This window comes from Equus przewalskii, chromosome 13, assembly GCF_037783145.1.
Source record: "Equus przewalskii isolate Varuska chromosome 13, EquPr2, whole genome shotgun sequence".
Lineage (NCBI taxonomy): Eukaryota > Metazoa > Chordata > Mammalia > Perissodactyla > Equidae > Equus > Equus przewalskii.
Genome location: NC_091843.1, coordinates 41,454,838 through 41,468,058, shown reverse-complemented (window position 1 = coordinate 41,468,058; position 13,221 = coordinate 41,454,838). Strand labels below are relative to the sequence as shown.

Here is a 13,221-nt window from a genome sequence, read left to right as displayed (position 1 = left end):
AGAGCGACCGAGCCCATGCCAGGAGTCACCCCACAAACTCTGCCCTGCCTAGTACCCAAGGACCTGGCAAAGTAGACTAGAAAATACAATTTTAAAGTCTCAACCTCTGCTAGCCCATCAGCTCCAGTATTTAAAATTAAATCCAAAATGTTGTTGCTGAAACATTTGAGATATTACTTTCTGAGTTTTAGTGAGATTTCTTTAATGCCCATTGATTTCTGGGTAATAAGTTGTACCTATAAGTCTCATTTCAATTACCTATTTAACATTCACTGAACCATAAATCCATTCCCAGAGCTATGTGAATGTAGAGTTCCCATGACTTTAAAAAACCATTGATCCCCGTGTGCTCCTGGTGGCCACATGTCAAGTCTTTATAGCGGATTAACTCATTCTGTGGCTTTCTTCATGGCTGCGAGTTTACATTTTATTGCATATTTATTATTTGGGTAGGGCTGTGATGAATGGTTTGGCTGTCTGGTTCAAAAGAAGTCCAAGGCGACAGTAGAACCTAATTTGCTTTAAAAATGATGATTATAAAGCTTTTCAAACAATAATCCAGGGATCAAGGACGAATAATCCACATTGCTCTCTATCGATACATGGCTGGAGGTGAGGTGACGATGTCCCTTCTTTCCCAAGGGCAGCTCAGGTTTATAATGACCCTTGTTAGGGAGGCCAGGTGGCCTTCTCTTTCATCGGGGGCAACAGGGATGCTTCCACCTCCTCAAGAGTAAAGCCAACAGTCTCCTGTTCAGCCCCAGACTGATTCCTAGGAACAGAGCTCAGGAAGCAGAGGCTTCTGCAGTACCGGGTACCAGGATGGTGCCTGAGCAGTGCCATTCTCTGCTTAACGATGCCACCGTGGGACATCTGAGTGGTGGTGACTGGTGTATACCCCAAATTCCTGAAGGCCAGCCTTGGCCCCTGACTCTTAAAATGTACCCACCTTTTCCTTCATAGTGCCTTTTGCAGAGGGGCCTGAGCACAGAAAGCATTGCTGGGAATATCTCAGAACTGTCCCCAGGACACACGCTGCTGCTTTCCCCAATGGGTAGGGCAGCTCTCTTGGCCATCTGCCCTGACATCTACTCTTCTTGTTCATGTCTGTGGGATTGGAATCATCGGGGGTCTCGGTTTGGGGGAAGGTGGAGGGAGAGGATACTGCAGGAGGTGGACGCTGAGGACAGGAGGGAGGGTCTTGTCCAGTGTGTGCAGGTCAGTGCTTAACAACTGGCTCTCCAGAGGAAGAAAGCACCTCTCCTCTGCTTTTGTAGCATTTGTATGGTGTAAATTTCCATGGTGTAAATACTCCCACTACCGCTGATTTGAAGCTACCAACTATACAATTATTTGCTTTGTGAAAGTCCTGAAGATCTAACCATCGGCTCTCATGAGCTAGGTCTATGGAGTTGCTGGGTTCTTAGAGATTTATTGCATGGAATAAGCTCCTTGATCCACAAAGCAAACACCATCCACATGCAGGTTAAGCCCTCCAGACGTTCACACCTTATGATGAACTACTCCACGTAGACAGGCGTTTTAATAGTGAGCAGGGAGGAGGAGGATGGGGAACCGAACCGCATCGTGGGATATCAAGCAGGGCCCTGTAACTGGGGGTTGGGCTTTGGTCCTTGGCAATAAGGATGCCATGAACTGGAAAGGCACTGCTTGCGTCAAGCTCACGGGCATTTCCCACAGGGAGGAATCACACTCGTTTCTCTCCTCTTATTCGCAAGCACCTCTTCTACCTGCCACAAGAGTCCTTCTTGCCAACGAATCACAAGGGCTCCTTCTCAGGCCTTGTGAATGTAATAACAGCAGCACAAAGAGATGTCAACAGGAAGCAGGAGTACCTTTCTGAAAAACAGAACTCCAGGTAGCGGTTGGCGTTGGGGGTGTAGATGCCGGGGTCTGTGGCTCAGGGTACTAGTGCAGCCTGGGAGTCTCTCACCTACTTTCCAAATTCCAGGGCCTGCAGTTAGGAGCTGGGAGCTTCACACAGGGTGCATACGTTACCTGCTTTAAGCAGAGCCTGAATGCTGTCTGACATAAAGGGGCTTCATCTCTTGGGGCCAAGAATGGTCCCTCTTGTCTCAAGTTTGTGCTCAGCACTGCTTTTCCCTCTCCTCGCTGCTGACCTCTGTCTGGAGCCTTCTGGGGCTCGTTCTCGCATCTCGCATCTTTTGGAAGCCCTGTCCCAGCTCCATCTACGGTTGACACGAGCTAATCTCTTGGAGGAGCCCCTCAAGGAAAGACACAGGTCCTTGGCTCATCCTACCCACTTGCGATAGGCACCGTGATGCCCCAGAAGGTCCACTCCCAGCACTTCCTCTCTTCTCACACAGACCATCTCCCTTCTGTTCTCCAGGGATTCCCCGCCTCTCTTCAACCTGGACCTTCACTCTCCATCGTCCCTCTCCTGCTGGCCGAGTCTCCAGAACCCTCCTGCAGGATTTGCCTCCAGGCAGGGATTCCCAATGGGGCCAGGCCACAGCCTGGGGATACCCCTAAATCTGCTCCCTCCATGTGCAGTTAGAGAATCCCCCAGGGGGGTCCCGCAGTGCCCTCCCAGCCACACTTAAATCGCAGTCCTGGGTTCCTCTAACGACAGTGAAAAGAGCCTTTATCCAAAAGGAACAGAGCCAGCGTCCCTCTCCCCACCCTTAAAGCTCAGGCTTGTGGCAAAACAAATTCAACTGCTTTCACCTATAAAAGAAGCCAATCTTGGACACGACTAAATACAGACTCCAGAGCCTTGACATCATTTTGGTGCAGGAATGCCTGTGGAAACAATCCCATTTGCCCACTGGGGCCTGACTTACGGAAGGCTGTGTAGAACTCATGGAGGGTCAGGGAGCCGTCCTTGTTGTAGTCATCAAACCGGAGGAGGTCACCCGGTGAGCACCCCAAGAAGTCCTCCTCCAGGTCCTGCTCCTTCAGCACGTGCTGCGGGCAGGCAACAGGGCCAGAGTCAGAGCGAGTTCAGAGCTGTGGGCATTGCTGGGAAACGGCTCAGGCTGTGCCACTGCCTGAGGGAGGGGGAGGACTCCAGCACCTGAAGCTTTGTTTTTGTCTTGTCTGAGCCTCTCATTTTATAGATGAGAAAACTGAGGCTCAGAGAGGGCAGGGGACTCTCCCAAGATCACACAGTGGTTGGGGCAGAGTTGGGATTAGTGTTCAGTCTGGGCGGACAGACCCCAGACGGGAAGGGAAGGGTCCTTGAGGCTACCAGTCCATCCTTTCATGCTATAGATGCAGAAACAGATAAGAGAATGGACCTGATGAGATAAACCCAGCAAACAGTGGCTGAACTCAGCATGGGAGCTGAGGTTTCCTGGCTCCCAGCTGTGGAGAGCTGGAAGGTCGTTGCTCCACCAGTGTGTCCCTCCCCACCCTCCACCACCTCTTAGCAATCTCTGGGCAGCTCCTCCTAGCTGCAGCACAGCACCCCAGAAAGGGGCAGCCGCTGTTCTACTGACATAGGCCCGAGGCCCCATCTCTGCCTGCCCTGTCCTGCCAGGGACACAAATGTTTGCTCTTGGGATTCTGGCACAGGGCCCATGGGTGGGCCCTTGTGAACTCCTTCCTGGACGTGGCTTGGGCCGCAGGGCACAGAGGCCTCCCCAACATGACCAGCCACATGCCACGAGGTGACTAAGGATAGAAATTCCAGGCGCCCTCACTCAGCTGGAGCCAGAGGCTGGTGGTGCATCTGGAACTAGAGTCTTGCCAGGAAAATGATCAGAATAAAATCTCAGGAGAGAGGAAATAATTTCATTTTGTTTTAAGGGAGACAGAGGCATTTTCTCTTTATTTAACAGTCTCAGCTTGGCCTGCTATATTAAAGGCAATTTAATGTGATAATGTTAAAAAAATGACCCTTCACCCGGCAAGTGAGAGTGTTCGATAAAAGGGAGATCAACCAGAACGCCCGAAATCAATCTCCCAAAGACGTAAATTTCCCTTTGTCCATTTCTGCATCGGAAATTGATTAACTTTTCATATGACCAAGTTTTTCCCCAACGCATTTGATTCAGTGTCAAGGAAAGGCCCACATTAGCTGGGCTCTGCTTGGCAGGTTTATGAAATGGATTTTAAATACATTAAATTTTAAAGAGGAAATCATAGTCCAATTACCACGCCTGTTAATGGCTTCAGGTGCCACAGGGCATGTCTCTGCCAGGTTAGAGCAACATGCCCAGGAAGGTTCTGTTTACTTGGCAGTCACCTGGGAGCCACGCGGGGCTGGGATGCCAAGAGCCCACAGCTGCCTCTGTCCAGGGCAAGCCAGAGCCGCCTGCCCAGGGCGCTGCCTGCACAGGGCATTGCCTGCACAGCCTGTAGCGCGGGGAATCGCCAGATGGCTCTTCCTGTAGGTAACTGTCACTAACAGGACCTAGGCTTTTCCCAGAGCACCTCAGGTCATCTGTGGGTCCCTGCCCCTGCCTCTGGGGGTCTTAGCCATTGCTGGGGGCCAAGTGCTGATGGAGGTGGTGACAGGCTGGCTGGCATGGCTGGCATGGTGTGTGCCTGAGAGGTTGTGGGCACCAGGCCACCTGGCATGCAGGCCCTGCATGGACTTGCACATGTTGCCCAGGTGTGGGTGTGCAGAGTGGAGTCTGCAAGTGCCTTAGGCTCTGTGGTTCCCAGTGTGCTGCCTGGAAGCAGGCTCTGCACTGGCTGAAGCAGAGGGCCTTGAGAGGGGGACCCTGCATGACAAAGCCTCCAGTGACTGCTCCATACTTGGGTTTTGTGGGCACTTGCTGGCCCCACAGACCTTGAGAGGACCAGCTGGAACCTCCTGGTGGGAGCTGTTCTCCCCCAGGGAGACCCCTTACTGGGAGGAGAGCAGGTGACACACATCTGGCCGCCTGGGTTTCGTTTTAGCTCCACCAACTCAGGCCAATTGCTTGATTTCCTGGAGCTTTGGTTTCCTCATCTAAAAATATCTGTGGAGTGGGGATCACAGTGGTACCTACTTCACAGCAGAGGATGGCTGGAAGTTTAAGGAGGAAATAACAATGAAGACGATGATGATGACAACCATACTGACCACTGTCACCTGTTGGCATGCACTATGTGCCAGACACTGTGCCGAGTACTTCACATGTGTTAGCTCATTTAACCCTCCTGATTACCTGGTGAGGTTCACAGACAAGAAAAGGAGGCACAGAGAGGAGAGGCTTTTTCTCAAGACACTAGCTAGTAAATGCTGGAGGCGAGACTGGAGCTCAGGCCGTTTGACCGTAAAGCCTACATTCTCAGCGCCTCTACTGCATGTTAGTAGTGTTTGTTGCATCATAGGTAAAGGGCCTTGCTTAGTGCCAAGCACACAGTGGGTGCTCAATAAATGCTAGGGCACTCCCCAGCCCAGTCCTTCCCAGTGACTTGGCCTAGCCTTGGTAAGGTCACTGTGTGACGTGAAGGATTTCTTTTAAAGTGGCATCAAACTTGGGGACTCATTCTTGTTACTGTCCTCTCGGTGGGCACTCTGTGGTCTCCAGGAGGAGCTTCCCCCGCCCCACCAGCCGGCCTGGGGAGGCTGATCTGGCCCACCTTGCCTATCTTTGCACCTTCCTGGTGTGGCTCCAGGGCCCCAGGCCTGTCGAGGCAAATGAGCAGAGCAGGAGCAGGAATGCAGGCCCTTCCGGCCCACCCAGCCTGCCTTTCTGCCACAGGACCCTATAGGCCCTCCCTGCAGCTGGCAGTGGCTGGTGCCCCGGGTTGCTCCTTCCTCGCTTTTTCTGCTGTAGACACTAACTGCCCTCACATCACCTCGGAGCTGGACAAAGGGACACGGGTGCTGTGTTTGGAGAGGGAAGCAAACCACAGGGCCCAATCCGAGTGATTTCCCAGCAGAAGAGCAGTGTCTGGGTCCGGATGCAAGGCTTCCTGCAAGCAAGCAGGCTGGGGTTTGGGTTGTTGATATCTGGATACTAAAGAATGGCGAGATCCTAGGGGAGAGGACTCGGGGACACCCAGGTCACAGCCCCAATATTTGGTGGAAACCAAACCTGTTTCCTTTTCACCTTCCTGCTCAGGAAAGTAACGGACTCAAGGAAGAAAAGATGTATTTCCTAATGAAAACATCAGAGACCAGCCCCTTTGAAGCGTGTGTTTGCCAGCTAGCTGAGATGCTTCAAAGCTTGTTTGTAAATATTGGCTGAAGGTGGCTGGTGGGGAAAAGACACTGACATTGTTTCGTTTGTAAGATATTCTCGGAGGCATTGAGCATGAGCTCTCCGGTTCCCCGGGAGAAGAGTTTCTCTTGCAGGAGAGAGGCCTCCTTGGTGTCCTGTTACAAAGGACTCTCCTCACGTGCACCTCCCCGGTTCCGTGCTGAATGGGAAACCAGATTCCTCCGTAATACCCACCTGAGCCAGTTCATTGCTGCTGAGGTGGCCGTTGCCATCTGCGTCCAAGTCCTTAAACAGAGATTCCACCAGGAGGCGCTTCTGGGAGGCAGGGTCTTGTCTGCTGTCCCCTTCTTGGGGTGGCTGCAGGCGGGTCTGGATCGCCAGAAGGACATTCTTCAGGCGGGCGTAGTCGGCCATGGTGCACGGGTCACCTGGAAGAGGAGATGAGGTTATGGCAGCAAGACTCCTCCCTTGGTCTTGAGAGAACAGTCATCCATCCTGTTCATACAGGGTTACTGGGCATTTACTCTGCAGTGCAGGGGGCAACTGGAGTGGACTGGACCTGTTTGTCTGTCTGCCCACCAACCCATCCTATCAACATTTACTAAGCACTGGACACATGCTGCGCATGACGCAGATGCTGGAGGGGGCCTGTTCATCCCACAGGTGTTTCCTGAGCTCCTACTACCTGCCAGACACAGAGTGATTGCCGGATGGAATGGGGGAGTTCATCTAGGGGAACGCACAGCTGTGGCCCCACAGAGGCTTTAGGAAAGCCGGCCCCAATTCCACTTTGTAAGAGCTCGTTTTTGCCTTAATCCTACCTTAGAGACTGCTTTTGAATACTTGGCCTTATAGATTAGGGAGTTTTAGTTAACAGGACTAATAAGCCCTGCTTTAGTTAATTAGGTACACTCCCCGAGCTGGATTACTTCAAAACAAACATGGGTACACAAGTCTGTGACCAAGAAACACAAGGAAGCTTTATGGAATTAAAGCCGAAGCACACAGCCCATTACTCTCAGGCCTTTCATCACAGGCGTGCTTGCCGAACAGCATCAGAACCACACAGTGTTCTGGCAAATGAGGCCTGTGATGCACTGCGACATGACATAGTTTATCTTGCTGGTGACAGGCCACTAGGACGAACCCCATACAGGGCTCAGCCTATAAACTGAGGCTGCGGGGCTATTAGCAGAGCAGGACAGCCCCTCCAGCCCCACATCCCCACCCCCTCGGGATGCAGTACTTCTGGCACCTGGCTCTGCTGAGTCCTGGAGTCCGGGCACAGGCTTCTCACCATCCATTCCAGGTGGAAGGCCTATGCACCGCTGGGGATGGACTGTCTGGGGCCTGATGCTCCTCCCCTTAATTCTAAGGCCAGTTTAGGGCACCAGGTAGTAGCTCAGGGTTGGAGACTCAACACAAAGCAGTGCTGGAGAGCACTGGTTCCAGAGTCCTCTGGGTTTGAGTCCCAGCTCTGCTGCTGCCTGAAGTGTACCTTGGACAAGGAGCCTCAGTGATTTCATCTGTGAAGTGGGAGAGCTGTGCCTCCCACAAGGCTGTTGGGAGGATCAGATAAGAAATGCACATACAAGGCTTAGCACTGGCTTGGCACCGAGTAAGGGCTCATAAAATGGTAGCTACTCTCCCCTTATCATTATCGGGACCACGTTTGCTGAAGAGCAACAAACAAGGAAGCTTCTTGGTGAGGAAAGGGCTGATGGGGAAGGAAGTCTGTCTGTCTGTCTGTCTGTCTGTCTCCTGCCCTCCCTCCCTCACTAGATAAGCCTGGATGGCCCGATCACTTTCTCTTGTGCTTGTTTGTGTTTCCAGATTTTCTTCCAATTTGGGGTCAATTGATTCTTGTCAGAAACAGATGCCCGTTACCGTTTCCTCCTGCATGTTTATTTAGAAAAAAATCAATTGCTGTGTTCAATATAATCAAATCTATTTGCTCTCTGGGAGTCTCCGTGCTCTGACGGAATGGCTCTCTCACCCCCTAACCGTGATAGCGTCCCTCCTTGCCCTGGGAGGATACCCATTCCCAGGAGCTCTTAGGGCCACCCGTTGGTAAACCGTATTCTCAAGTCCGTATAGCTGTGCAGGTTTGAAAACAGTGGCCTTGTCCCACCACAAAACCACTCCCACCCAGGGGACCATGTGGCAGCCCACTGGGTTTCTCTTCCTGGGCCTGGATAAAGGCCAGTTTTGGGAAAGGAGAAGAATAGTTTTGCCCAAATCTTGCCCCTCAGCTCCCAACAGGGTGAAACTAGTCCTGGCAAATGGACAGAAGTTGAATGCGGTAGACCAGTGGAGATAGCTCTGGTGTTTGTGGTGATGGAAGTCTCTGTGTGGAGGAGCTGCAGGGACCTGTCCTGGAGGGGCCCATCAGGCTCTCCTGGGGACAGGCATTCAAGCCCAGATGCTGGGAAGTGGTGTGTACAGCGGATAGATATGGGGTCGATAGGAAGCTCAACTCAGAAATGCTAGTTACGATCAGGTTCCTAAGAACATGCCACAGCAAGGCCACCTGAAAGACGGGCCAGGCTGAATAGGGTGAGAAGAGAGGTCTCATCCTCGGTGGTCCCCCCAACCCCCCAATCTTCCTTACAGAGCTTGGAGGTCCACAGATATCCTCTGAGCTTCTTGCTGCCCTGGGCCAGGGGTCCGCAGCTAGTCAACACCTCCCACACGGGCAGGCTAGGGAACCTATCGAAGTGGGTCCTGCTCGGTGGGCCGCAGAAACCTCCCCAGGCTCTGCCCCTCCCATCACATCCCCACAGTTCATGGTGAGTTCACAGGCTTCTCCACCCTGGCAACTGCAAGGCACACACCTCCTGGTCAGGAAGGTACGCACATGTGTAGAAATCAACTTGGGGGAGACGGGTGGGTGCCCCCAGGCTCCAGGGTCTTGCCCCTGCTAGGGCCCACACCAGACACGCCCCTCCCATGCTTTTACCAGCATTTCCTTACAAACTCTGTGCCAGATGCTGGGTGGCATGCTGAGGATACGATGGAGCTTCCAGTCTTGGGCATCAATGGTGTCCATAGAGGGGGTCTAACGAGGCCAGGGTGAAGGAAGTCTCCCCAAGGGAGGGATGTTCAGGATGAGAACTGCAGGATGGGGGAGTCTGTGGGAGAAGGAGGCAGAGGGAAGATATGCCAGGCAGCAGGGATTGCATGTGCAGGAGCAAAGCTGTACAGTGTGTCTAGAGACCTGAGGAAGCTGGTGTGGCTGAGCCCGAGTGTGTGGGGGAGAGGGGAACAAGACAAGGCTGGAGGGAAGTGTGGATGCTGGAACAGGATGCCAGGCTCTGCAGATCACACTGTGCAAAACTTCCTCTGTCCTCCTTTCCTTCACTGTAGCCCTCACGGTGCCCGACCTATGCTGGGCACAGGGTCCTGAGATGAATCGAGGGGCTCCTGCAAGAGAAACTTAAATCCTTCTTTATCTCAGGAGCAGTTGTGTTTTACATGAGTCTCAGTCTCACTTAAACCACTGGCCCATATTACTGAGCTCCTCTAGTGTCCCTGTAGCTCTGGAGGGTCACGAGCACCAGAGGAAAGACACCCTAATGGTGGCATTTCCGTACTTGTGGAGATGGTCACTTTAGATTCCAAAGTCCAGACTCTCTCACTGGGAAGCCCTCCATCCTTCATCTCCAGTCAGGACGGCCCCCGCAAAAGCTTCCCCTGAGGAGGCCCTGGTTTCCAGGATGCACAGCTTCCTAGCAAGGCATGTAAAAGTGGCAGTTTCCCAAGTCCCAGTTTAACTTTTTCATTCACGACGCCCTGGTTCCACCGTGGGGTCACACAGGCATGGCTCTCCGAGGGGAACTGTGGGCCTTTGTGAATCTGCCAGACCCTGTCTTCAGCTAAAGGCATCTCACCCTGCTGCCAGCTTTAAACCTTTGTCTTATGAAAGAGATACATGTCCACTGGAAAACACTCAGAAAGTGCAAATGAGTATAAAGAAAGAAAATTTCACCCATAATCCCCGTCCCAGAGGCTGGCTCAAGGTCAAGCCAGGCCCTCTGCACAGGTGGTGCTGATCCCATGAGCCAAATGAGCTGAGCCTGTGGCTGGCCTTGTGTGCCGCATGGGGGCCCTGAGGCCTGGCCCACACAGGCTCTGATTCCTGTCTTCCTCCTTCCCTTATTCAATTTGGGCAGAGAGGTTCATACCCAAGGGTTGGGTCCCCTCTCATCAGCCAGCAAGGTGGGGTGTGGAGGGAGAAACAACCTCAGCAGCACTGGCCACTAGAGCATGCTCTTGCCCAGGTGGTAGCATTTACTGCTCCCTCCATCTGGAATGCTCTCCACCCAAATCTCCACAAGCTTACTCTTCACTTCATCTTGGCCACGGCTGAAACATCTCGGGATCTAAACTAGCCTCCCCCAGCTTCATGACTCTCTGTGCTCAGCCCCTGCTTGGGGCAGGCCTGGGTCCCAGGGAGGGACCCAGGACCCTTTGAAGGGAAGCTCCCTGGAGGGGGTATGGCAGAACCTTGGGGACCACAACACTGTTTCCTAGTGCACCTGGGGGGCTGACCATGATGATGGTGAGAATGGCAATGGCCAACGTTTCCTGGGAGCCCTGAACCAGGGCCTGCTCCCATTGCCAGGGCCTCTGTGGCCTAGCCCGGAGTACAGTCAGGCTTCCTCACCAACTGATCCATGGATGGTGGGACATCTGAGAGGACTCTGGAGAGGAGGATGCTTGTATCAGATGTGGAAGCTCACCAGGGGCTGCCAGTTTGAGACCTGTAGGGACCTGCTGCATGACTGGGCAGGACTAACATAATTTATATTGCAGAGGTTTCTACCCACACACTTGGAAAGTCATTTAAGCGTTTCCTCTGTGTCTTGGTGGTTTCCAGGTAAAGAAAATTTGTGTCATCATAAATAAGGGGATCGTTTTGTCTTTTTAGTGACCATAGAGCCTTATGACGAGGCCTCGAGAGTCCAGGGAAGTCCCCTCCAGACCTGTAAGCTTCCTGTGCTCTGACTGCAGCAGGCACAGCCTGTGGGGGCCCCCTCTCAAATGCTTTCTCCCTCCGCTCCTTTCCCCTTTCTTTGGGGCCCAGCTCCGCCCCCTCCCCCTCACACACAGAACCACTTCCCTCCCTCCATCTTCTCACTCTGCCTGGTACCCAATGCTTTTTGTGTGAGGCTTGTCGTCTGTCTTAGTTTGGGCTCCTGCAAAGAAGCCCCAAGACAAGGATCTAAGGTGAGTGGTATACTTGGAGATGATCCCAAGAAGTGTGGGGAAGAGGGGAGTGAGCCTGGGGAGGGGAAAGCCAACAAAGGGTGGGTTGCCACTGTGGGGACTGGTGCTGGGTCCCACGGGACCTGGGAGAGACTGTGTCAAGTGCGCCTCAGAATCACTGCACAAGAGGGAGCTAGTCACTCTTCCACCAAATTTCATCCCTCCTTGGCTGCGTGTTGCTCCTGGAAGCGTTAAGCCCCACTTCCCCTGTCATCCAGCGCTTCTGGACTCACCAGATGAGGACCCAGCACACTCCTGAGGCCGAAGATACAGCTACCTGAGGTTGGATGCTATTGGCGAGTGTTATGGGGAATTGTCCACCAAAGCTGCACATAACCTCTGCAGTTGACTGAGGCAGTTGGGATGGGGTATTATCAGCATCTGCTACATCCCCTCTGTGGGACTGCAAGCTCCAAGCAGGTGGGACTGGACTGGACAGTTACACATGCAGCATTACAGTGTTAAAATCTTGTTGAATGAATTAATTAGTGAATATGGTTGAGAACCAAGTCCTGTGGCTCCAGGGCAGACTGTCTCACAAAGAAGCCAGGGTGACAGGACCCCCCTGTAGCAACCTTGCCTGGGGTCCTAAGGTAGAGACGGATTTCCTCATGGGCTGCTGTGTCTAGCTGATACCAACTCCAGTGATGACAATCATTGCAAGACTGGATGGAGCACTGGATGGGGAGTCAGGAGACTGTCTGGCTCTGCCTTCGACTGGCTGCGAGACCCTAGGAAAGGCCTTCTCTGCCCTGCCCTTCCCGTCTCCATTTCCTACCTTAGAACGAGGGCAATACTAGCCCCTTCCCACCTTACAGGGTCATGATGTAAAAGGAAATGTGAGAGGACTTTGCCATGTCCGAGTGGTCAGTCAGGCCCAAGGGCTTCTCTAGATGAAATGAACTCTAGGCCCCTAGTGAGCTGGGGCATGGCTCATGTGTCATTGTCCCCTTCACCAAAGCCTGGCACAGGTGGCCACTAAATCAGAGTTTGTGGATAAACAGAAGATTGCTTCCTTCCCTTCCCACCACCTGTGGACATTTCCTCTCTGGGCCTCTCAGGGAGGGAGGCTCATGTCCCAGTCAGCCTGACACTGATGAGCATCCCGAAAAGGCCCTTGGAAGGGCCAGTCACCTTCCTGCCAGCCCCAGTGCCCTCCCTGCGGCCATGCCGGCTTGGCTAGCCCCCAGCACTGGCCTCGGGCTTCCCGCCGGCACGTGCGTGCAGGGCTCCTGCTGTGCCCAGACCAGGCCTGCTTTGGCAGATAAAATATTGATCAGCCTGCTGAGGAGCCCAGAGTGTGATCCTATTTTCATGTCAGAACTTGGTAATGAACTACATTTATCAAGCCCGTTCTCCATGAGAAAGGTCAGCTGCAGATCTGGCTAAGTTGTTATGACACCTCATTAATCTAGTTCCCTCAATAATTGTCCCTCTTTGAAGATTCTAATGTTCTCCCATTGCAGCCACACTCCCTCCACACCAAGAGGCATTATTATAGCAGGAACACGGGCACACCCACATTTAATTTTTTGAGCAAAGAGAGATAGGAAGCAGGTAGCAGCCTCTGGAATTAAACGTCCATCAAAGGAACACTTTCTATTGCAAAACAAAGGGAAGCAAGGGAGACACTGTGTGCTCCCGCTAGCCCGTCCTCAAAGGGACCATCTTCAGTCTGTGGCAGGCAAAGCTTCCTGTCCCAGGTGTGAATGGGGCAGGGGACCCCAAAGAGTGAAGTAAAGGGGGGGGTTGTACAACATGGGCAAGGTGGGAGATGCCACCCAGGCAGCAGGAAGCTCAGATTCTGAGA

General features: G+C 52.9%; 1 protein-coding gene across 2 annotated transcripts in view; it reads right to left on the bottom strand.

The window, feature by feature from the left end:
• The window catches only part of FSTL4 (follistatin like 4), a 408,701-nt gene that overhangs the window by 116,514 nt on the left and 278,966 nt on the right, over positions 1-13,221 (bottom strand). For both annotated transcript variants that reach the window (XM_070571053.1, XM_070571054.1), the window contains exons 5-6: positions 6,378-6,571; positions 2,826-2,949 (exon numbers count right to left, since the gene is read on the bottom strand). In XM_070571053.1, coding sequence (XP_070427154.1) covers positions 2,826-2,949; positions 6,378-6,571 — 318 coding nt within the window. The remainder of the gene's footprint in view (positions 1-2,825; positions 2,950-6,377; positions 6,572-13,221) is intronic.